At 40.2% G+C, this 25,878-nt stretch overlaps 1 protein-coding gene across 3 annotated transcripts; it reads left to right on the top strand.

Annotated features, from left to right (window-relative positions):
* The first annotated feature begins 102 nt into the window (after positions 1-102).
* PDP1 (pyruvate dehydrogenase phosphatase catalytic subunit 1) lies at positions 103-7,788 on the top strand. Of its 3 annotated transcripts, XM_085053217.1 has the most exons (3): positions 130-262; positions 686-720; positions 3,816-7,788. In XM_085053217.1, the coding sequence occupies exons 2-3, from the start codon at positions 690-692 to the stop codon at positions 5,465-5,467; spliced, it is 1,683 nt and encodes a 560-aa protein (XP_084909343.1). In that variant the 5' UTR covers positions 130-262; positions 686-689; the 3' UTR covers positions 5,468-7,788. The 3 variants fall into 3 exon arrangements, with proteins under 3 accessions (XP_084909341.1, XP_084909343.1, XP_084909342.1); XM_085053215.1 differs by lacking the exon at positions 686-720 and having other exon boundaries at positions 103-262; XM_085053216.1 differs by lacking the exon at positions 130-262 and having other exon boundaries at positions 309-720.
* Positions 7,789-25,878: the final 18,090 nt, after the last annotated feature.

Below are 25,878 nucleotides of genomic sequence, written 5' to 3' on the forward strand. Positions count from 1 at the left end.
TCCCTTCTCCCCCCGCCCTCCGCGCGCTCCTTCAGCCTCCGCGTCACGTGCCCGCCTTGCCCTCCCCGGCAGCCAATGGGCGGCGCGCCGCGCGCCGCAGGGCTCTTTATAAGGCGCGGCGGCCGCGGGCGTGAGGCGGTGGCTGTCGGGGGGTCTGGGAGTGGTGGGTGCGTTCTGGGCGGCGCGGTCCTTCTACCCGCGTCCCTTCCTGTGCCGCACGGTCCCTTCACCCGTCTCCCTGAGCCGCTCGGGAAGGGGCCAGGTCTGTGCCCGGGACCGGCGGAGGGTGGAGGAGGTGGTCGTGCGGGAGGGCGGCTGGGGAGGGGCGGCCATGTCGGGGCCGCGCAGCGCCTGAGCGGGCGGCCGTGTCCGCTGCGGCGGCGCTCGGTGCGAGCGGGCCCTGCCTCTCGCCCTGCCGGAAGGGAGAGCGGGGCCGGCGGGGCTCGGTGCCCGGGCGGGCGGCGGGTGCGGGCGGTCCCTGCAGAGCTGGCTCGGTCCCGTTGCCGGGCGAGCGGCAGCGGCGCCGTGCGCCCGCAGAAGGGCTGTGTGTGCGTGTCTCCTCCTGTCTGCCATCCCACCTCCGTGCCGGAGCTCTACGTCTTCTCTAACAAACTCTCTGCCTTGCTTCTCCCCCCGCCCCCCGGGCTTCTGCTTTGTGGATGTTGGCGGCTTCATGTTGTGACAGGAGAATGTGTGTATGTCCTGGGCCCAGGCGGATCGGTATGTATCTCCCTTCGTGGAGCGATGGGCTCGGGGGTTGATGGGACCCGGGGAAGGGGCTGCTAGGCTGGGCTGTGTCTGAGGGCTGAGGCCGGAGGGAAGGATTAACGGTGCTTCTTATTCCTCCTCCCCACCGCCCCGTCCTCTCCAGCTGCCTCAGGTCTGTCAGGTGTAGGAAAAGCACCCGAGTGAGTGTTTTTACCTGAAGCCATGGGTGTCTTTAGCGCAGTGTTTTGGAGGAACCTGTCTGCACAGTGTCAGTTAGCCTCAATAATATGGCTATAACGAGCCTTTATTAAAAGAGTGGTGGAACTTTTTTTTCTTTAGTGTAGTACTACAAAACCTATAAGTTCACCATCTGACTCGTTATTGGTCATGTTATATTTGCAGCTTGAAAAATAGCACTTGTACCATGCTCTGGGCTTGGAGAGGTATTTTCACTGGATTGATTCTAGTATCTTGACAAATCTCGATTGAACTCTAAAATTTCTCCTTCTTCTCTGTCATCTTTTGATCAGCCATAGTGATCTTGGGTCTTCAGTTATTTAAAGACTAGCTGGAGTGTCTGGTTATATTTGGGACATCTGTGTTGTGGGGACAAATGGGAGACACTTTAATTTCAGTTCAAGTTGGGACACTTGGAATTATGCATTACTTAATCAACTTGGAATTATTGAATCTGGTATGTGAAACAGACTGATCTCTTAAGCTGACAGATCTACTGTACATGATATGAGCTGTGGAAAATGTGAGACCAACTTTTTACTACTTCCTCTTGGATTTCATATAATATTTGATAAACTAATTATTAAAAATCAGCAAAGTATATTCTAGTGGTGGTGAAGAACTGTTACAGCAGCAATACGTTTGTATTTTTGCTTCATCATGGACCAAAAAAACTGTCAGAACAGTTGAGGCACCACTGTGGGTCAGCACTGAACACAAATGCTGAGCAGTCAGGAGAGCTTGATTCAGTTGGAGTCTAATGGGAGACCAGTGCTGAAGCTGAGGTGCTAGTATAGGCCAGGCACATGCATAGAACCTTAAGGTTACTGTTCTGTAAGCAAAATTGTTGCTTTTAAATGTCACGTGAAGAAATATACATAACTGTTACCAAGATAGCTCCCATATAATTAGAAGGCAGTGAATAGAATTTAAAATCTATATTTGGAGTTGTAGTCTACTGCTGTCATGCTGTGTATATGCGAAGCCTGGACTGGAGACACCTTTCTGAGAAGCAAATGGCTAACAAATTCAGTATGCATCTGGAATTTTGAGCCAATACACTGCTGCTGGGCATCTGGAGTACAGTCTGAGCTCTTCCTGCTACCTGCACAACAGAAAACTGACCAGCTCAGTCTTCACAGCTGTCAGTGGGACACTGGGAGTTTTTTGTCAATGTACTACAGTCATTCATTAATACTAGGAAATCAGCAGAGTAATAGCGACATGAATTCTACTCTGCTTTCAGCACTTGTGTGTCATGTAGCAGAGAAATGGGCTCTACTCTGGTTTACTTAAGAACAAACAAGCTAGGAGGGAATAATGTGACCTGCTTCCATTTCTTGAAACAGGGAGAATAGGGTGAAGCTTCATATGTTTCCAGACACTTCTCAGCTGGCTGAGGTTACCAGAATCCTATGGCTGAAGCTGTGGAAAGCTTATGGAATGGGGTGATTGCAGAGTGCAATTCTTTCTATATTGCATGATCCTTTAGACTGAGTATTGGGGCTTGCTGCGTATTTTATTTGGAATTCATCTGAAATACTGGTATGCCTGCTTGGCTAAAAAAACCATTTAGTGATTGAAGCACCTCTCATAACACTGCAATATCCATTTCTTCAGTAAAACAATTTGAGATCAAGTGGTGCTGATAGATTAGTACTTACAACTGCAGTAAGCTTTCTAATGGTCCCTTCTGAGAAAAAGCTTTTATGGTGAAACTTGATCATAAAAGAGAAAATTGAATTTGCCGTAAATGTGTGTAGTTCACACAAGACACAGTTCATCTCCATTTCCACTCTGGAGTTGTTTCTCAAGTATTACATTGTAAAAGACTTCCTGATAATGAGGCATAGTGAATAAGGCTTTTGAGAGGCACTCACACTTACACTGTGATTTGGTATGTAAATGGGGACAAAACAGAGTATGCTAGAATAGTCTTTCTCCAGGGGAGTGAAAAATAAGAAAAGCTTTTAGATATGGCAAGTAGTAATAGAGTATTTTTTGGATACTAGTGGTTTATCTTAACACTGAACTAGCTTGAGTATTGTGCAAGTTTCTGTTCTTGGAAGTCATGGAAGCAAACACAATTTGCAATAGTCTTTCAACTGAGTAGCTTTTTAAAGTGTGTTATAATCTTAAAATTTACTGGGATGAAATAGCTGTTGGAAAGATGTATTTCCTTTCTACCTTAAGCTAGAAAATATCTTAAGCTAGAAAATTGCTGCATAGACTGCTATTTTGTGTATGTCACACAAGTTTGAAGTTTTACATGTGAAAGGAGGGAGAAGAGACAAAACCTGCTACAGACTTCTGATTGCGTAAAGAATATCTGATCTCTAACACCTACTACTTGTTTCTGTTGTTTAAACCATCTTCATTGTATGTCATCTCAAAATTGTTTCTTGAATCTTCCTTTTGGATGCTTTCTCTTCTTCAGCCTTATAGAAAGACAGTTTTCTTCCTTGTGTGCCACATCTGCCTCTTGTCAGCTGTGAAGTCATCAGGAAAGCAAATATCTGTAAAAGTCCTGTGGCAATTCTATGGAGTGTTCCATGCTAACCATTGTGCTAAGTTGTTTGAACCTTCTTTGACTATCTGGGTGATGCTTTCACTTCCTGCCTTCAGACTGAATTGGGTATAAGACCTAAAATATTTGTGCTGCTGAAGTGTGGTACAGCTTTTTTTGTTACAGCCCAGCGTAATGTCTATAAACAAGCACCTCTTGATGCCTTTCTTTGTCAAGTCCTTTGAAGCTATGAACTCTGTATAATAAGCAACTTGGTTAGGAGCTGTAAACACCTTAACACAATTCTGGGGAAAAAAAATCTGTTAGCTGTTCTGCTAAGCAGAGTTGTTCTCTTGTCTTTCAGCAATTCCAGTCCGAAGCTCCAGGCTACCATTGTTGTCTGATGCCATGCCAGCACCAGCTCATCTGTTCCCATTGATTCGTAACTGTGAGATTAGCAGAATAGGCAGTACTGCGTGTTACTGCCACCATAAACATCTGTGTTGTTTGTCATCTCATTTTGCTCACAGTCACTTCAGATATGCACCACAGAAGAAATTTGCGGCCCTTTATAGGCCAAAGGAGCACTTTAATCACTTTATTCACACAAGGGATCATGCTGCTATGCCACAGAGGTTTTACCTCACCCCTCCACAGGTCAACAGCATTCTCAAGGCAAATGAATACAGTTTCAAAGTCCCAGAATTTGATGGCAAAAATGTAAGTTCTGTTCTTGGCTTCGATAGCAACCAGTTGCCTGCTAATGCTCCAATAGAGGACCGGAGGAGTGCTGCCACTTGTTTACAGACGAGAGGGATGCTTCTGGGTGTGTTTGATGGCCACGCAGGCTGTGCTTGTGCTCAAGCTGTCAGTGAAAGACTGTTTTACTACATTGCTGTCTCTTTGTTACCTCATGAGACTTTACTTGAAATAGAAAATGCTGTGGAGAGTGGCAGAGCTCTGTTGCCCATTTTACAGTGGCACAAGCATCCCAATGATTATTTTAGCAAAGAGGCTTCCAAGCTTTACTTCAACAGTCTAAGAACTTACTGGCAGGAGCTGATTGATCTCAACAGTGGAGAGACTACTGATGTGAGAGAAGCTTTAATTAATGCTTTTAAGAGGCTTGATAATGATATCTCTTTGGAAGCTCAAGTAGGAGATCCAAATTCTTTTCTCAACTACCTAGTACTGCGAGTAGCATTTTCTGGTGCAACTGCCTGTGTGGCCCATGTGGATGGTGTTGACTTGCACATTGCAAACACAGGTGACAGTAGAGCAATGCTTGGTGTTCAGGAAGAAGATGGATCTTGGTCTGCCGTTAATTTGTCCTATGACCACAATGCACAAAATGAAAATGAAGTGGAACGTGTGAAAATGGAGCATCCAAAGTCTGAAGAAAAAAGTCTTGTGAAACAGGATCGTCTCTTGGGTCTCCTGATGCCCTTCAGAGCTTTTGGTGATGTGAAGTTTAAATGGAGTATTGAACTGCAGAAGAGAGTAATAGAATCAGGCCCTGATCAGCTGAATGACAATGAATATACAAAGTTTATTCCTCCAAACTATTACACTCCCCCATACCTCACAGCTGAACCAGAAGTCATACATCACAAATTACGGCCGCAGGATAAGTTCCTGGTTTTGGCCACAGATGGGCTGTGGGAGACAATGCACAGGCAAGATGTGGCTAGAATTGTAGGGGAGTACCTCACTGGCGTTCACCACCAACAGCCAATAGCTGTTGGTGGCTATAAGGTAACTTTGGGACAGATGCACGGTCTGTTAACAGAAAGGAGAGCGAGAATCTCTTCGGTGTTTGAAGATCAGAATGCAGCAACTCACCTGATTCGTCATGCAGTGGGTAACAATGAGTTTGGAACCGTGGATCATGAGCGACTGTCCAAGATGCTCAGTCTTCCAGAAGAGCTGGCTCGAATGTATAGGGATGACATTACAATTATTGTGGTGCAGTTCAATTCACATGTTATAGGTGCATATCAAAATGAGGAGTTGTGAATCTGATGTGGTGAACTCGTTACTGAAGTTGTAACAATGGCCAGTATGAGCAGCAAATAAAAAACATCCACTCAAAATTAAAATACAAAAAAGCCCTTGGCAAACCCTAATTTGGCCCTAGTTTGTTTGCTAGATTCAGCGTATCTATTGTTCCTTCCTTTCCCCAGAGCTCTAAATACATGGGAAGTGCTATTGACCTAATGCAAAACTTGAAGAGGATGTTGGGAAAAGAGGTTTTTGTAACAACTTTGCACTATTGATTTCATGACTGCTGCTAAAACAATGTCTTGAATTTGGTGAATTTGGATGAGGGAAGAGGTAGGATAAAGCATTAATTATCAAAGGTGTGGCTGTTCAAGAAACAGCTTGCTTATAAAATATTTGAATATATACTTTACCTTAAAATATGCGTAAAAAGTATTGTTGAATTTTTTACAGGGCTAATTCTTGCAATGGTTATCTGTGAATATATTGGTCTATTGTTTCTTCTAAGCAGAAGGTCACTTTCACCAAGTCAGTCTTCAATGTAACAAAGTTGTCTCACTTTCATATGGACAATGTCATTCACGTAAGGATATTTGTCTAAGTGTTGACTTTCAATGCAGGTCTAAGCCATAATCAATACCTGAGATTCTGTTACAGCTTAATCATATCTTATGGATGGTAACTTCTAAATTTCTTGTGCATTAATACTTGGCTGTGGGTTTCCGCACAACTTGTAGGGCAATAACGCATTACAACGTGCAGTGAGATACCAGATAACTTTGTGGAGGACTTTAGTTTTCATTATAAAGAAACTCAGACCTTTTGAAAAGACAGTATTGTTAGTTAAGGCTGTGTTTGCTTTCCTAAAGGTTATGTCCTTCATGGACTCCACCTGTCTCTGGTGTTGCTTATCTAGTAAATAATTTTTCACCTGGAAAGATCAGGAAATCATTGCTAACCTCTTTGTAGCTTTGTAACTTGCACTCCTTTTCACTTTGAATATTTCAAAAGGTCATATTGTATGTCCTTCACTTGAACTTATATGTGTAAGTTGGGTTAAAAACTACAAATTACAAAAATTGAAGTACGGCTTGTAAATAGCATTTCAATTGGGGAACTCACTGGCATGCATGTGTATGTTCAGTGGCTATTTCTAGCAACTTCTTTTAGTTGTGTGTTTCTGGGCAACTGGTGTATGCATGTTTTTACAGTCCAGAATGCTATCACAGAGGAATCTCTGAAATGGGTCTCTCTAGCTTGTAAAGGTTGAATTTGAGCTTAAAAGATTGGCTATACTTGTGTGCCAAAATTGTGGGGCTTGTAATGGTAAAAAGTAGAGACTGACAGTTAATTGGTCATCATTGCATCTATTTTAGGTATGTTGCATTGTATACAGATTTATTTTAACCTGCCCTTAGGTTAAAAAGTGAAATGCCCGCAGAAATACTGGGCTTTGATCTGAAAGACCATGTGTAACTTTATTCCTGGATTCTAGAGAACAATGATAGGTCAGCTTATTTCACTTTACCAAGGTGTTTCAGTTAAAATCCCTCCCTAGCCCTCATCATAGCTAGCTGAATGAACACTCTACTCAATTAACTGAAACATGCTAGGTTTCTAAAGTGGCGTTTTCTACTAAATATGTCTTGCCAATTAATGCTACTGTTAAATAGGGTGCACTTTGTTTGAACAATGAAACTCTCCTATAGTAAACATTGGCTCCTCAAACTCACAAATGCTATGTGTACTCAGTGGCCTGCAGCTTTAATATGTCTCCTTCTTTACCTGACCTTAACTATGAGCATCAATATTGCTGTAAGGTTAATGATACCTAAGTTCACATTCAAGATGTACACAACCCTTCTTTATTTGAAGGGAAAAGGGGAACTCTAAAATGCTTAGACAAGTACTGGCTGTTGACATTGCTTCTGTATGTTGTGTTTTGGTGACTGTGTCATTAACTAGGTCATAAGACTATGTTCATTCAAATGCAGTATGTATCTCAGCTGTTGCAGTATTTAACTTTCTTACTTTTTTACTGTTAAAGCTCTATTAACATGTATTGATGTATTTAACCTATGATTGTTGGTATGGATTTGGTACAAGTCATAGCTAGAAGAAATGCACATTGGTCCCATGGGTACAACTTTTATTGAGGAAAAGCTGCTTTTTGTAGTGAAGATACTTAAGTATGGGATCAGACAGTATTTATGTATTGCTTGGAGACTTGCTCAGTATGTATGCAGTGAACAGAAGCAGCAAAACTGCCTGCTGAACAGGTGATCTGAACAAACATCTTTTAACAGATACCAATAAAATGATCAATTATGCAGAAATCCATGTGTATTGCATTGATGTAGAATATGATATCTGTTCTGCTAGGACTTTGTTCTTTTGTGTGGTCCCTGTTATGAATACATCAGATGGCCAAAGAAAGTGAAGTATAAATGGAAACAAACTGAGAATTGAACTTGAGAGCTCTTCAATGCTACTGTGAGGCTCAGTGCCACCCTGCATCAGGCATGCTGGTGCTGCCTCCCCCAGGCAGCAAAGTTCAGATCCTTCCATCAATGTCACTGTTTCTCAGTTCCCAGAACCTCATGAGGTACTTTTGGGGCAGTGCTGCTAAGGAAACAGCGTAATTTTAGATCTTAAAGCTATGTACTGTACCCTGTGTAGAACTATACAGCATTGCATAAACAGTGTAAAATATGTGCAGATTAAATTGGCATAAGAATGAGCTGGTGGTGAGCTAAACAGAAGCAGCTCTTCTGCCACAGGCATGTTTGCGTTGTCTGCCAGAATTGTTGCATTGTGGAAAGTACAGTTATTGTATCTGTAAGGGTGATGCTGTGATTTATTTTTCAAATGAGGATTTAACAGCTGCCAGGATGTGGTTCCACCGTGGAGGATGGCTGAATCTTGACAGTCAACACAAGATTCACCCTGATCTTTAAAACTGTTCTAGATGAATGTGTCAGTTTAAGTTATACTAGGTTAAGAGAGGAGTGGGAGATGTGCTATCTGTACATCTTCTCTAAGGCTCTGTTAACTCTGTTCCCCTGTGTTCAGTTGAATGTGTATTGTATTTGCCTTTGGCAGTATTTTACAACTCTTGTGGTAACTTCTGTATTCTCAGTTTACTGTAGAATTACTAAGGTTGGAAAAGACATCTGCGATCATTTGAGTCCAACTGTTAACCTATCATGGCCAGGTCCACCACTCAACCATATCCCAAAGTACCATGTCTACATGGGGGTTTATCTAAGCTTCTCTTGGTGCAACTTAAGGCAGTTTCCACTTGTCCTGTCACTTTTTACATGGGAGAAAAGTCTGACCCTCACCTGTCTGTAACCTCTTTTCCCGTTGCTGTAGAGAGTTGTAAGGTCTCCCCTGAGCCTCCTCTTTGGACTAAATACAAGCTCCCTCAGCTGCTGCTCCTAAGACTTGTGCTCCAATGTGCATTTGCCCTCTATGTGCATGACTTGGAGTATGAACTTAGGTGTTTCCCTTTCCACTCATTTCCTGATTGCAGGGGAGAGTTTTGCATTTAGCGCAGTTGTAAAAAATGACATACAGCAAGGAACATAGTCTCAACATGAGGTGCTGTTTGTAGTTTGATTCTTGAGCATGGGTCCCTGTACTTAGAACAATTCTAGAGTGAGAGGACATTTGGTAAGTATTTCTGATAAGTGTTCTGCAGAATGGCTAGGCTGTTCTGCTCTTCCTCACTGGGGAGTTGTATTTGTATTGAGATTACCTGGCATAGAACTAGAAACCTGAATTATCCCTCTAAGCATTGGTGGGTGACCTAAGTTTCCTGATGGACACAGTCCACCTGATTTCATAACAAAAAACAGATGTGCTGTCTGATTTGCACCAGTGACCATTCTGACATAGACTGCTGAACATTGTCATGAGTGCTGCTGCACAGCAGTCCAAGAACAGTGCTAGCACAAGGCATCTTGGGAGTTTGCATCTTTTAGTATGCTTGATCCTGTGTGAGAAACTTGTGCACCTCCTGATTGTTGCTTAGTATTGTGTAAATAGAAACAAAATCTGGAGTTGGAATATCTGGAGGAAACACATAGGTTCTTTTTACTTTTATCTTACTGCAAACGGTTAGATAATAAACATTATTAATGACTAATTTTTGTCTTTTAAGCTGCTGTCTTGTAAAAAAAACAGAACTTGAAACTAGTTGCTGAGTTGCTTTAACCAGGTGAAGTAGGTTCTTAGCAGAGGGAGGAATAGTAACAGCACAAATCTTGTAATTAATCCTTTAAATGGTCAAACCAATTTGAATTTTTGTCCTGTTTGGCATCTCATCCATCTCAATGCTGAAGCACAATCCATGCCAGTTTTACAAAGAGTATTATTTCTTACTGAAGCTTATGTAGAACTGTATTCAAAAGCTTCCTTGACAGGTTTTAGTATTAATTGCTCACGCCACTGACATAGTGGCAAGTCCAGGTATATTTGCAATGCAATAGATAAGCTTATTGTTATAATGCTAGTAAAGCCTTCTGTTTGCTGCTCATGTGTTTTAATAATAAATTTCTGTGTAGAGGGAAAGGATAATCTGACTTTCATAACCACATCACAAATTATGTATAAGTTGGCAGGAACCTTGTGCAGTGAAAACAAAAGCAATCTGAGATGCATGTATGGTCTGTTCTTATCTGTTCTGCAAGGCCTGAGGGTAAAAAAAAAACCAACCAAACAACTTCTCTCATGTGTTGATCTGTGTGCAAGTCTTCTGAAACTGCATTTCTTGCAAATGACCACCTAATCAATCATGAAACTTATCAGGATTACATTAAACAGCATAAGAAACTACAGGCATCATTCAGTATATACCATGATAAGTAGGTACTTTATTTTGTTTGTGGTGATTAAGAAGAAATTTTTTGTTTTGTTTTTAGAACTTAACAAATAAAAGGAGTAGACTAAAAGTTCTCTACCTCAAAAAAATCAGGACCACTCAGTACAAGATTATTTTAGGGTTGTTCTCCCTGTATTCTTTCATCTCTGTGTTAAAGGAAAAAAAAAAAAGATGAAAAGAGCTGCAAAGAATATATCCATTCTTATGGTTCCTAGTCTGGATAAGTAGGTAATCAGTCTTATGGATTTCAGGGGATGTTTTATGCAGCAGGCTATTCACTCTCATGGTGAATCTTTCTCTGAACAGAAAAATTATGCTTGCTTTATAGACTTTCTATTAGATTTCCTAGATAAAAAGTGCTATTTAATAAAATTTGTGCATACCAAACTATTTGTATAACATCATGAACAAACTGGTCACTTTTAATATCCAATGTGTATACCTAGGGTAGCCTTTAATGTATTGCCTCACATTTTAATTGCAAAAATAATCCAGTTAGGGCTATCTTATTGGACATTGTGTCATATCAGATGATGCTGAAAGACAGGAAAAATGCCTAATAAATAGGAATATCATTGATGTTAACAGGAAAACACCCATGAGCTGACACACAGCCACGCATTAAGCATGGTTTCATTCAACAGCTCTGTATATTAATGAAAAGAGTCTGTTGAAATTGCTACAAGCCTATAGCCATTAATTCTGTAGTCTTTCCTGTTGCTCATGCCTAGTCCTCCTTGCCCACTGTGATAGTGTAACAGCTGGACTAATAACAAGAATACAATTTTCCAGGATTTTGTGGATTTTGTACAAGTTGATTAAAATGGCTGATAGTAATTTTAGTGTTCCCAAGTTTAAGCAGCTGCAGGAAGTTTGAATGTTGCTTCCCTAGTAGCAACCTCTTCTAGAGGGGGAAAAGATGAATCTTAACAAAACTTGACTGCTATACAGAAGACCTAGCTATAGCCCAGCAGTGTTTGATAGGGATTTATTACTCTAGCTAAGAAGCAAAGCATACTCATTTGTACAGCATGCTACATTACCACCCTGCTACTCTGGAAGTAGCTCAAACAGCCCTGCAAAACCTGGTATTTTCCTGTGTATATATGAGCACTGTCTGTTGGGGGCAGATCCCTTACCAGCTTTTTCTAAATGCACCTAACTTGGATACTTCTGTGCATGTGCTGCATGCTGAGTGTTGAAGCTGTTAGAGGTGGTGGAGCTGTATTCAGTGCATGCTGTGTAGTCTCAGTAGAGACTGTTCAGCTCCCTCCATGCCTACATTCAACTCCATTGAACACACCAGAAGCTTAGTTGCCTTGTCCGCATAGAGGTAGCTCCACTTTGGTATTTTCTGGAGGCAAATCTTAACCATTCTTTTTATGGTCTTCAAAGGTACTGTAGTCCTGAAGTTTTTGCATCTGCCACTTTCGCATAATTACTGTGGGGGTTTTTTTGTGTTGTACCGAATGTACCTGTGATTAGCCCTGTTCTAAGGGCCTGTTCTTGCTCTTTGGTTCTTAAGGTATGTGGAAGTGCATCTCAAACTTCAGTGTCATATTTTTGTTGACCTATGCAGATGGTGTGTAGGATGTCACTGCTGTGCACTGTGACGTGTTGCTATTACACCAAAGACTCCCTTTATTTTCCCTGTTCCAAAGCCCTTCTGGTGTCAACAGTTAAGTGAGCAACATACGGTTTCCTTGGCATAACCTCTGAAGCCTGAACACTTGGAACAGTGTTCAGTATTCCTTCTTGCTTGCATGAGTAGGAATCTGTAAAGCTCCTAACACAGCTGATCAGAGGAATCTGTGGGTTTTTTATTCATTCTTCTAAAAAGCTCAGTCATAAGAGCAGCCCTACAGAAAAGATGATCAAGGCATTTACATAGTCCCCCTTTATATGGAAAAGAAGTAAAAAATCCTAAGCTGGGGAGACAGTGTCTTTTAATCAAAACAGTCTGGCTTGTAAAAGGCTAAAATATTAATAAAGGAAAAAACAGAGCCTGAACTTACAGTCGATAGTACAGAAGACAGAGGAAAAATCTTCTAGCAGGTGGCTTGGCAGCACTGTAATGTGGCAATGGAAGGCAGTCCTGTGTCTGCCTTCTGAGGCTGATCTAGAAATGAACACTGAGGTGCTATTCACTGCTTAGCAAACACTGACACAAAAGAGCCTGAGAAGCTGTCTAGCTCAATGTCAGAAAGACACATAACCATAAAAAATATGTAGATTTTTGACAGACACTTCGTCTTTTTAATATTTGGGGCTTTTCTGCATTTGTACTATGTTTATATAACTTCATGCCAAATGGTGTTCAGATGAAAATAATCTATATAGAATCAATGTGTAAGAGACACTCCTTACAGCTGAGGAAAGCCACTGACTATGCTTGATACTTGTAAAGAATATGTAAGGAACTGTTGTGAAAATCCAACTGACAGAAAAATGCAATGGGGAAAGAAGGTCATGCAAGATTTGCCCCAAAAATAACATAGGCCCTCCACTTTGGTAGATGGCAAGCATTTAAGCTGGTCTACTGCATTTTAAAGCCATTGTACCATACAAAATTTTGGAAATTAAAATTGCCTGAGCTATGACAAGGGTTCAGACAGTTGAAATGTGTCATGAATAAATTGGTAAAAGACACAATTCAGACAGTTCTGATGTCTGCTGTATTTGCTAACCTGTATTAAAATAGAAATATTGAAGTGCTCTGGGTCTTATTTCTCAATGCAGCAGCTTAAAGGAGCATTTGAAGTATATCACAGCAGTGATATTAAAAGGCCAGTTCTGAAGTCAGAGAATCATAGAAGTCCTTTTGATATGAGATCAAGTGTTCCCAGGGTATCCACAGGAATAGTGCTTGGAAACTCTCACTTGCTGCAGCAGCTAACTCTTAAAAAAAAAAAAAAAAGTAACAAGATCTGTCTGGCTAATGTAGAGACATGAAAAGCCCATCATAAGCTGGGTAGCACTGACTGAAATGGCAGTAGGGAGTTAGGAGACAGATTCAGAAAAGCAACAGAATGTGGAGGATTTCAATAGTACACAGAAATAAAATGAGTGTGAATCTTAAAAAAAAAAATCAGGATAAAGTAGGAAAATGTGAGGGAGAAAAAACCTGTCATAACGTGTCTTTAAAGCTGAAGTTGTACACAAGAAAAAAAACTTAGGTGTGTGTAATAAAACAAATGCAGAAGGCAGACAGTAAACCACAATGATGTCAGAGATGGCTATGAAGAGAAAGATCTTGCATCAGTTATGGTTGGTAACATGGTCCTGCTCAGAAAAACAAACAAACAACAGATCAAGAGATCAGAAATTACTGTCTAAGCTGAAGACCAAAAAAAAAACCCACCAAAAAACCAAAAAAAAACAAACAGCAAAAGCTGAACAAAGTATAGCTGCTGTTGCTTTGATTTTTAAATGAAGTTTACTTTATCATTTCTGTGCAAATATGAAAACAGAAACACAAGTCATCAAAACAAATGCAGGGAATTTAAAAAACCAAGGGCAGTACACATTATAAAACAGTACTTTCCTGATTTTTGCATTGCAATGGCACCTCAGCACAGAAAACAGAAAGCAAGCTGTGATTGAGGATGAAAGAAAAAAGATCAGACAAACTAAGTAGTGGGAAAAAAAATCAGAGCTGAGGAGAACTTGTCACTTCATTTTTAGCAAAGTCGTCTAATTTGAATGATGCCTGTGTGGTTTTTGCATAGGTTTTTGAGCCCTCAGGCCATGCTGGTAGACCATGAAAAGTTAAGTTTGGCTAAGAATGTGGTTAAAAGCAACTATATGCTGACATTTTCACGGTTGTTGAAATGCAAAACTGGACGTTTTGCTCTCCCGCATTCCACCAGTTGCTGCCCAAATGAATACTAATCATTGTGGCATTCCCTTGCTCAACAAGTTTTTCTCGTTCTCCATACCTCGGGTGAATGCTGCTGTATGAAGACAAAGAGTTCATTTTGTCTATCTTAAATCACCCTCATCCAAGAGAAGAACAATGCTGCAAGCAGGCACATGGGTGTCCATGTGCATTCCTTAAATGGAACATCCTCAAGGCATTTGGAGATCCTGCCAGTCTATCGGACACAACTCGGTCAATTACTACCAAGAGGGCAGTAAATAATCAGATGACTGAATAGTTTGCAAGGGTGGGAGTGTCACATGATGGCTGGCAGCTTCATAGGCAGAGAACTAAAATTTTTATCATAAGATGACTTTTGGAGGTGTTTCATTTCCAGAAACTTCCTCAGATAAATTTAGTTGCCAAAATACTCCACTTGTGTAAATTTAATAGAACGGGGAATATGTCTATTCATGGTGTGATTGTTTGGACAGAGCCTGCCAGGAACGTAAGTGCAACATACATATGACCTTTGCAATAGTAAATTGATCAATCATTGACCAAACTAAGAAAAAATTGCATTCTAGAGTATTTGACTTGGAAAGACAGTAATACATCAACACCTGACAGCAAAACATAACAGGAAACCAAAACCAAAAGTAAATAGAAAACTTGACTCAGATCTTAAGTTTAGTAATTTAATGGGCAATCCCATATATACCATGACAATAAAAGCATTATTGGTCTGGTTGAAAGTTTGTAACATGTGAAGTAAAATATCCTGTTCCAGCTGAAAAAAAAAACCCAACAAACAAAACCAACAAAAAGCCTAACACACCCAGAAAAAACAAATAATTTCCATAGTAAGTTCAAAGTTTTCTTGTAAAAGGGTAAAAAACCAAAAAGCTAGTGGTTAATAATATGGAGAGAAATAATGTTTGAGCAAATTGATACCAGTTTTGATCTACTCTTGGTTTAAAAAAATCAATAGACCTATTTAAGAATCAGGTCTTTGCAGATGTATTTGTAAGAGAAAACTAAGAAACAGCATAAGTTACAATGGCTGCAAAAAACATCTTGGACTCAATATGTGTATTAATTTTCATACACTTAAGTACATTTCCAAGGATTAAAACAAATTAATTTGCTGAAATACTCTTCAAAGAAGGAGTGAAGAGCTATACTATGAATTCATTATTTGCTAGTTTTCTTATTTTCTTAAAATTTCAGTTAAACTACACCAGTATTTTTTTTTAATTTAATAACTTGTATAAAATATTCAATACCTGTAAACTCCTCCCAAACATGTTTCATCAGCTCTACTTTTCATTCCTTCACTTAAGTCAAAAAAAGAGACTGTCAAAACAAGGAGAAAATTGTGGTCTAAAATTTTCTTAAGAAGTTAATTTAAAAAACGCTTTGTCCATTTCTTAAATGGGAGACAAATTCTAGGTGAATTTCATCAGACTTTATTTTCACAGAATAGTGGAGGTTGGCAGAAACCTCTGGGCATCGTCTAGTCCAACTCTCCTGTTTAACCCCCTGGTCAGTTAGCAAAATTGCTATCACAGCTAAACCAAATTAAATAAAGGGATGAGGGTGACCAGCCTGTAGTTCCCTGTGACCTCCTGCTTGAAGACAGGAGTGACATTCACTCTTTTCTGTGGTTCAGGAACATTTCCTGATCACCATCATCTTTCACAGATAATTGAGAGTAGCCTCAGTGGCATCACCCAGCACTGTCAGGAGGCATGGATGCATCCCATAAGGCCCCGTGGACTTTAATATGCCTTTTTGTTTTTTAATGAAATGTACCTTAACTTGATTTTCTTCCTCTTGCTCTGGACTTTATCACAGGTTTCAGATCATGAGGGTCCTGAAGGCTGGCCTTGCCAGTAATGTACAGGTACCACAGCTTTCTTGTTACCAGGTCCCCTACCCCATTCAGCAACAGGCCCACATTTTCCCTTGTCTTCCTTTGCAGCTGATGTACTTGTAGATGTCCTCACTGCTGTCCACAATTCCTTACCAAGGTTAACTCCAGGTGGGTTTTTGCCTTTTCTAGCCCTGTCCCTGCGTGCTTGGACAGTGTCTCTGTATTCCTGGCAATTCATCTGTCCTTGCTTCTACCTCTTGTACACTCCCTTTTAAATTTTAATTTTGTTAGAGTCTCCTTGCTCATATTTGCAGCTCTCTCCTGCCTTTGACTGATTTCCTGCACATTAAGATGTATCATTCTGAAGCTGGAGGAGGTGATACTTAAAATTCACCTGACTTTTCTGGTCCCTTCTTCTCTCTGTGGATGAATTGCACAGGATTTCTCCAAGTAGATACCTTAAGAGGCCACAACCTGCTCTCCTGAAGTCCTGGGGGTGATCCTGCTATTTCCCTTGTTCGCTTTTGTGGATTCCACCACCATTTCATGGCCACTGCAGCGAAGGCTGCCTGTGACCTTTGCATCTCCAAGGAGGTCTTCCTTGGTTGTATTCCTTGGTTTTAAATGTGGGATCTAGCAGAATGTTTTGCCCCCATTGGCTCTGTGGTCATGTTTGTTAGCAGCTTCTCACTGCAGTAATTCTCAGCTTGCTTGTGTCCTTCTGAATTGACTTCTCAGCCAGTATCATAGCAGGGTAGAGTTTTGTTAGAATGTAAAAATTCCGCATTTAATCAACTTTATTAAAATGATCTGTTGAAGGTATTTGTTTCTGACTAATGCAGAAAAAAAAATTGCCATGAGATTTTTTCTGAAGTCTTAATCCGCAGCTCAGGTAATTTTATTTTGCAAAGTAGTCAACAATTTAAACAAACTGAAAAGTAATCAAGATAGAACAGACAAATAAAAAAGACAGAAACTGCTTACCTTACTGCGAATGCTGGGTATGTAAAATAAATGTTCAAACAGGAAGGAAAAACCACACTGCTTTAAAGTGAGTGAGCTGAAAATTGAGCTAAAACCCACCTACGTGAAAGGAATCTTGAATGAAATTCTTACTCAAGTGAAATCAAGAGAAATCCTTGCTTGTTCTTTTGAGGCATCTAGCAGCATTTTACTGATCTTTGACAGATAGAGATTTTTTTCCTTATTCTGCCAGGCATGACTGGGTAACCATAGGTAAGTTGCTCAAGATCAAGTTTTGAAATAAAGTCAATTAATTTGCTAACCTCAGGTTTAGGATTACAATTTCAAAGCCCATGCCCATACAGGCTCAGAGGGCTCATGCACCCTTTTGGCTTCAAACGGCTCTCTGAAGGCTCAGTACACCTGAAAATCGAACAAGAGAAGTCACAACTGCACAAGTGCTTTGCATACTTGCCCTTCCTACTCTTCACCAGATTGTTGTAGCTGTAAGATAGTAATGAGGCTATTCACAAATACACTGGTCAGTTAAACTAAGCTTTATGGGTTATACTGAAACTAGCACAGCAAATTCAAAATGAAAACTGCGGTTGCACATTCATGCAGAAGCTTTATTTTACTGTGTAAACTTTCTACTAATTTTTACTGTGTTTCTTTCAGCATCATCCTGTAGTCCCCAGGGATTCAGTTTCACTTAATCACACCTTCCTGCCTGGGCGAAACGGGTTTGGCGCCTTAACTAATTGAGTCTAAGAAAAAAAAAGATTTTGTAGGCTCTTGTTGTAGGCAGTTGGTCTTTGATGTTCCTTCCCTTTGGATTCATTTCCAGTCACAAAACATCTGTTCTCCATGTAATTGGGAAAAGTTGGGATAATGTAATTAGGCAAACATCCCCTGTCTGGTGAATCTTCTTTCTGATGGGAGTTTAGTTGAAAAAAACCCACTGTTTCTTCTATCAAGCAGTGATTATTCGCTAATCTGTTTAGCCTGGGTATCGCTAGGGCAGAACTCTGGTCTTTTCTCTTGATGAATTATTTGTAAATGGGGCTCCTCCTTGTGGGTGATGTTCATAGCACAGGGCTGGGCAGAGGCTCCCTGCAGCTGCCTGGGTTTATGCACAGCAAATCACTGACGATTCATATGCAGAAAGCCTTTCAGTCGTGTGCCAACACTTCACACCGGAGGTTCATGTGCAAGCCCGAGGGGTTACGAGCTGTGGAGGTGTTTCTGTAGAGCCAGGCCAGGGCGGTGAGAAGGGAGATGCTCTCCAGAGGAGCCCAGCCAGTCTTTATTCACAGCAGCAGCTTGTGTCTCAATGGCTGCAAGGCACAATGGCTGATACCAGCAAGTTTACCCACCACCCTTCAATTAATGCAAAATTAATTTTACATTAGCTGGAGCTGCTGCTGCCAACAGCATCAGGCTTGGCAAGGGCACAGACCCTGAGAGGAAACACTTCTCTCTGTCCTGAATTAATGCAAAATGGCCCTGACCCACTCTGCCTGCAATTTTATTTTTTTGTGATATTTCAGTCAAATAGTCTTTTAGTAAAGCTGAAATAAAGTGCTGCATTTTCAGTCCTATAAATATTGTATCTGAAGGTTATGCTGAAATGAAGGATCTTGTTGAAGTTGAAATTGTCCATTCAAGTCTAAAAAATTCAAATTTTACCTTAATAGAATTTATACCTAGTTCTTATACGCAACTTTTCTTTGATGTTCCATCTTATATGTATTTCCAGTCACAAAAAATGTTCTCCATCTAATTATGAAAAGTCAAAATAAAATTAGGTCCACCTGAAATAAAAACTGATGTTTTCTCAATATAACTCTTCCAAATTTTCACTTAATTTGAAATTGATTATTTGTGAAATGCAAACACTCTGAAGAGGAAACTGGCACATTCTTTACAGAAATTATTTTTAAAAAACTCCCTTTCTTTTATAAGAACTGTTTTTTTACAGTGTCTTTAGGAAGCAATGCTTCTCTTTGTACTTAACATTGAGATTCCCTTGGCAGGAAAAGCAGTGGAGGATATTCTGGTCCTGGTGAGGGTGTTTGTGTAGCTCTCAGCTATGGCAAATGGCAAGCATAACATCCACACTCACTTGGAAAAGGGGAGAAAAAAGCAGTCATTCAACTTCATTTCATTTTAGTACTGTTTTCTCTTCACTTTTAAGATAGAAGGAGAAGGGAAAGCAAAACTGTATCTCTATCCATTGTCTTTGCTCTCTAGCAAACATATAAATCAGGGATTTGTTACAAAACCTCCATGAAAGGGATATGCAGGTGATTAGACAAAATCCAATATAAGGAATATGCTCCACAGTCCTCCTTTGTTTTGCTCTCTGTCAGATTTTCACTCTAGACAGACACATGCAATGATATTTCTGTGTGTTTCAAAGCACAGCTCTGACCAGATATTCATCTGTGCCTGGAAGTGTGAGAAGTCACAAGTGCTGGCTCTGACCTGCAAGCTCCATGCACTGCAGCCTTGTATGTAAGTTTGTCAGCTGCTATGAGCTTGCTTGGCAGCAGGAACCTAGTCCAGGGACTTCTCATATCCCTTCCAAATCCTGTAGCTTCCCTGCTGAGTCATGAAGTGCCACCAGAGCAACCAGAGGAGTCACCAAACCAGTAGTTGAATTTCTCATGGGATTTAACTGAGTATGTCCTTGGGACATGATGATGTCCACAGTGCTGTTGTGGTTTTCCATTTGGATTGGACTTATAGCAGTAGAAATATACTATGAAAACAATAATTTAAAAACCTATATATGTGATCTGACTGAATCATTATCTACTATGCATGCTGCTGAGTGCAAAAAAATAAAATACTCTATACAGATAAGTGACGATTTTTCTGTACAGGTAATTAAGAAAATAAGCTGATTTGTTTGCTCTTTATAATATGGAAAGAGTATATTCAACAGTCATGAAAGGAAAAAAAACTAAGAGCTATAAAAGAAAGGGTTTCTTACAATCAACCTGTCAATAGTCTTGTCAAGATGAAATGAATCAGTTATTATCTTTGTGTCTATGTCATTGTCACAGAGATAAGGATATCATAAACAGCTGAAGTACTTGCAGGATTTTATGAATGCATTTGGAAATTAGAATGACTTCCATAGCTTTAAGGTGAAAGCTATTTTGAGCACCCTAAGAAGTACATTGTTTTAGTGACAAGTTATTTTTTGATTGCATACTATGGATTTCCTGTAATTTTCTCAAAAGACTAGTATGTTGGCTTTGGAGATGGTACAGAAGATAGAGTATAATGGAATGTGAGAAGAATGATTTAGTAAATATATAAATATGATGTATGGATTTATTGGCAGTAGTATTCCTGACTGAGTCAATAATCCAAACAAGCCTTTTCTGCAGAAGCAAACATCGCTGTATTGTAATTAATGCAAATTTATCTTCCTGAAAGACTGGCGGAAAGACACCTTTTAAAATTCAATATGCATAGTGTTCCTCAAAGGAAGAATAAATTAGCTTGAACAGTTTGAGAAGAACTAACAAGATAAAGAATTGAAAAATATTTGAACTGACAGAACTGATTTAGGAGAGAAATTGGTATTTGAGTGGATAAGCATGAAATTATGATCTGCCTGCACATCTCACCATATAGAAGATGAACAGCCACTTCATGGCAAGGTGTTTTTTTTCTTTAAGTTTTGTCCCTATGACTAGTTCTATATTTTATGAGAACTTGATCCTGACATTTATGAGATATTAATTCTATCATTGTCCTATACATAACAAAACTGTTAGTGCTAAAATTTTTCTGAGATTCTGTAACCCAGATCTCAGCCTGGAAAGAAATACTACTCTCCTGTGGTAGAGGCTGACTTTGGAAAGGAAATTTATTGACATGACTATAACTGGGCAGAGCCTTTGGTAAATCACATTATCTGAGTGTTTTGCACTAAACGGGCTTCTGACCTGAGCTATCTAAAAATTATTATGTTGCTAAATATGATTTGCAAAAGTCAGTCCTCCTCTTGGTACCTTACGGGAGCCGAATTCATCTGTTAAAAAAACAAAAAAATTGTTTAATGTACTGGTAGGGACTAAATGCAAGGCCAGAGAGATAAAAGTGTGTAGAAGCACTTTGTTTTGGTGCCATCTGGACATTCCCAAACCTGGCCTCTCAATGGCAACAAAACATCCCCCATCATTTTCTGAAGCAAGTACTGCATGGTGTTTGTGTGATGCCCAGTGTGCTTCCCTCCAGGTCCTTGGCTCCTGGGAGGATGGGGCTGAGCTACTGAAGTCACGGGGGAAGGGGGCGGGGGGGGGGGGGAAGGGTTTAAATTGTAGTATTCACGTTCTGCTTTGAATTTTTGAACAGTGTCTGCAATGTTTGAATTTACTCCTTGTGACTCCATGCTGGAAAGCACCATCTGAAGAGCATTTCTGCTTGTTATTTCCTACATCTGTCACAATGCTCAGCCCAGCTACTAGCAGGGACTATCTGGGAAAGCTTACCCAGCTTGCAAGCCTGAGTGTGGATGTGCTCTGGCTGGCACAAGCTGAGTGACTCATGAGTCAAGAATGCCTCTCTCCAGATTCAGCTCAGCTTTACAGTTTGAGATTGCTTGGCCTTTGCTTTTCAGCTGACATCAAAGTGCAAAAATAGTTGGGGTTTTGTCTCCAGGCATTTCCCTTGGTTTAAACTGGAATTCTCAAATATTTCCATTTCACAGAGCAGCAAAGATAGTATTTTGTATTTTTGAGTTTTTCCTCACATGGCACACCTTGAGCAGCCATATCCCTCTCAAATCGCTCCTTCCATTATTTGGGTTTTGCTCTCATTACTTAAATGGACAAACTATCTTTAAAAGATGAAGTCTTTGTTATGTTTAAAAGCATCCTTCTAGAGGGAATTATTGGAAACCTTGTAATTCAGTATTGAATGTAAATATGGCCATTTTGCAGAGACACAAGGACCAAGATGTGTCTTTAATGGGTGAGGCCTTAATTTTGTTCTCATTTTCTACCTCCTAGCAGCTCAGGCATGCAGCAGGTCTTACAAGGGCCTGTCAGGTCTGATACCTCTGGTTAGCTCTTCCATTCTTCTTGGCACAAGACAAGTTCAAAACAAATTTTAAATTAATTTTTCATTTATAGTAGGGAAATCCTAATAAATATAACAGCTAGGATGAATGTATGCCAATCTCCAAAAGTGTTTTCTTTCTCTATAGTTAAAGCAGTTCCAAGGGACAAAAAAAAAATGTAGTGAAGCAAAGTAAGATAAAGAACAAAAGAATAACACATGCTATGACAAAAAGTAAAGGTGGAAGAAGGATGAAAGGTATGCCAAAATGGAAATTGGAAGCTTTGAAGTAGAAAATGTATTTCAAACAGGCCATTTTTATACCTAAAAAACCCCCATTTGCTTGGTACACTAATATGCTTGAGAGTCCTTTGGTGTGGCACCAATATAGCCTTAATAATTTTAAATTATCACTCATACAGGGAAGAGTCCTCTCAAGAATTCTTTTTGTCTGTTTTTAACTATACATTTGAAATGGATGTTATATTGCAGTGCACATCTGTCCACTGAAGCTACTGTTAGCCTTCCTTAGTGTGCCACAGCTTGGCTCAAACCCTAAGTAAGAGAAGTCAGTTCACCAGTGTAACCTGGGTATTATTTCAACACTTGAACATTGTTAATTGTCACTGAAGTGGATATCTGCAGATGCTGTTAGTGGGGATTCCCTCAGTATTTAATAAGCAGGAATATTTTCTCACTAGTTATTTCAAGAGTCATTTGTTTCCAGAAGTTTAAGGATAATAGGCTTAAAATGTTGAAAGGCTAGTACATGGATTGGCCTATTCCAGTGTGTTGACACTGGTTTTTTTGCATTTTCTGAAGCTCTTTATTGTACTGAATTTCATTAATTTATCTTAATTCACATTTTAGTGAATTTGGTCCATCCTTCCAACAGAACCTGTAATGGCTTGTTTTTAAAGAGTCAGAATTGATCCTTTCTCCCATGTCCCTGTCTGTTCAGAGCTACTGCCCCACAGGGTCTCAGCACCACACAGCAGTACTGAGCAGACTCTCTGTGACCCTGGGGATATTCTGGGCTTTAGATCATTTTCACAGTGCTCTTGTAACATTCCCTGCCAGCATCTGAAAGCTGTGCTGGGTAGGGCAAAAGGAGCAGCCCTCATCTGCCACACTCAGTAAAACTCTCACCTGCAGATTTGTCCTGGGACTCACCTCATCTCCTGAAGTCTTGGAGAACAATGTTCTTCATTCCCCTGTAAAGAGCTATTTCATAGAAAAGTGCCAGAAAATTCGGGGACCCAACTTTTTCTGGAATAAATTGTACTCATTATCCATATCCTCATAATCATATCCATATCCTAATGGCCTTGTGGGTGTATAAATCACAGAATCATAGAACAGTCTAGTATGGAAGAGACCTCAGAAGATCATCTAGTCCAACCTTTCATGGGAAAGTGAGTGTAGGTGAGATTAGCAACCAAGCTATTCAATCACATCTTCAAAACCTCCAATTATAGGGACTCTACCACGACCCTGGCAACATTGTTCAGTGAATGATTACTCTCACTGGAAAAGAATTCTTTATCTTCAGATGAAACCTAATGGGCTTGTCAAGGCGTGCATGTGGCAGTCACTGTGCCTGCCTGGGTCAGCAGTCCATGAGCAGTGAGGTACAGCAGGTGACTCACCTGTCCTGTCAGCCACAGGAGGGTAAGAGTCCTGCCCAGTCACCAATAAGGCTTGGACAAAGCTGCCTACCCAGTCATATTGGCAGAGATTACCTGGGTTCATTATCTAAACAGGCTGAAACCATCAGCAGGACCATTAACCTCAAGTCCTACTAGAAACATATAGCGAAAGGCAGGATGTGACAGTGGTAGAGTTGCTCAGAAGTTGACCAGAAAAATGATTTTCCACTAGAAAGTGCTAATTTATCAAACTGTGTATTGTAAAAGAACCATTTCAATACATTTAAAACCTCTTTTAAAATGCCTAGAAGTTGTTCACATATCCTGCTTCAACATTCCAGAGGGTTTTTTTTTAAAAAACTAATTTTAAAATTTAAATTAAGTTTCAGTAAAATTAAAACAAATTTAAAGCAAGTATTTTGATCATCAAAATTATAGGTCCCATCTAAAATGATTATTTTTCTGGCTTTCATTGTTTAAGCATACTTGTTATTCTGACTTTAGTTCATACTTTAATGGATGTGATTGCTTAGAAATGTCAACATTTTTTATGAAGAAGGAAATAATTTTCAACTTGCTTCTAAATGACCACTTTGTTGCATGAATTTGGACAAATCATCCAGGATGTCTATCTTAAAAAATGAGATAATTATGTATTTTCAGCTGAAGAAAATAGCTGATCAGATCTTGACTCACCAGTGAAGGCAGCAATGAAATGCCTGGCATTTTGATGGTGTCATAATTTTACCCTGTGTCTAAATAAAATGTTTTCCTACCATTTTTAAACCATTAAGGTGTCTTTATATACCTATGTAATTATACACAGAAGTCATGTTCTCTCAGTTCCTCTGAGATGTTTCTTGTTTTGTCAGTGCAAGGAGAAAAATATGTTTGAGAGAATTCTTGCCCTGCAGTGGAAAGGTGACAACAGCACTTTCAAGACACAATATGATGCTTTGGTGCAGATATTTTCTCAGAAATCTGGGTCTTTTCTGGTACTTTCACATTTTTAACCTTTTGTCTGCATGAGTAGATGTTCTTCATTTTCCCTTCCATTACTGTACTCTCAGTTACCCTCCTCCGGTCTACAAATGGATGCCAAATCTCCTCAGTCCTTAGAACTGCTCACGTTTCTCTCAATTTTCCTTCTCCAATCCTTGGCTTTTGTGCACACAGAACCTCAAATTGAATTCTGGCAGAGATACCTAGGTTTGCAAATCCACATGTAAGCATGAACAAACCTGGCAGCATTGTGGCTTCGTGTATCAACAGTATAGAGCTGCTTATTGGTTTCCTCCTGTTCATTGCAGATAGCAGTAAAATTATACTCCATGCTTTTTTGGCAATAGATGATATTGAAAAGTCATGGCAGTCAGATGAATTCCTTGGTGGCTGGGAAAAGGGAAACATTGCACCCATTTTTAAAAAGGGGAGAAAGGAGGGCTCTGGGGATTACTGACCTGTCAGCCTCACCTCTGTGCCTGGAAATATCACGAAACAGATGTTCCTAGAAGCTGTGCTAAGGCACATGGAGGACAGGGAGCTGATTTGGGACAACCAGTGCAGCTTCTCCATGCCTAAGTCCTGCCTGACCAAACTAGTGGTCTTCTATCATGGAGTGACTACATCAGTGGATAGGGAATGGCTGTGGATGTCATCTGTCTGGATTTGTGTCAGGTCTTTGATGTGGTCCCGCACAACATCCTTCTTGCTAAATTGGAGAGAGATGGATTTGATGTGTGGACTGTTTGGTGGATGAGGGATTAGTTGTGTGGTCACATACAGGGGATAGTGGTCAATGGCTCAGTGTTCCAACAGAGATCAGTGACAAGTGATGTCTTTCAAGAGTCCGTGTTGGGAACAGAGAATTTAATGTCTTCATCAGTGATACAGACAGTGGGATCATTGCACCCTCAGCAAGTTTGCCAAGGACACCAAGCTGAGTGGTGCAATTGACACATGTGAAGGATGGGATACCATCCAGAGGGATCTGGAGAAGCTCAAGAAGTGGGCCCATGGGAATCTCATAGTGTTCAACAAGCCCAAGTGCAAGGTACTGCACCTGAGCTGGAAAAACCCTCAGCATCAATACAGTCTGGAGAGAAAGAGATTGCC

Source organism: Lichenostomus cassidix, chromosome 2 (assembly GCF_008360975.1).
Source record: "Lichenostomus cassidix isolate B80296 chromosome 2, HeHo_3.0, whole genome shotgun sequence".
In the NCBI taxonomy this organism is placed as follows: Eukaryota; Metazoa; Chordata; class Aves; order Passeriformes; family Meliphagidae; genus Lichenostomus; species Lichenostomus cassidix.

Coding starts and splice junctions, on each gene's coding strand:
- PDP1 (XM_085053216.1), top strand. CDS start 660: ATGTTGGCGGCTTCATGTTGTGACAGGAGAATGTGTGTATGTCCTGGG. Junction 721..3,815: donor TCCTGGGCCCAGGCGGATCG/GTATGTATCTCC, acceptor CTTGTCTTTCAG/CAATTCCAGTCCGAAGCTCC.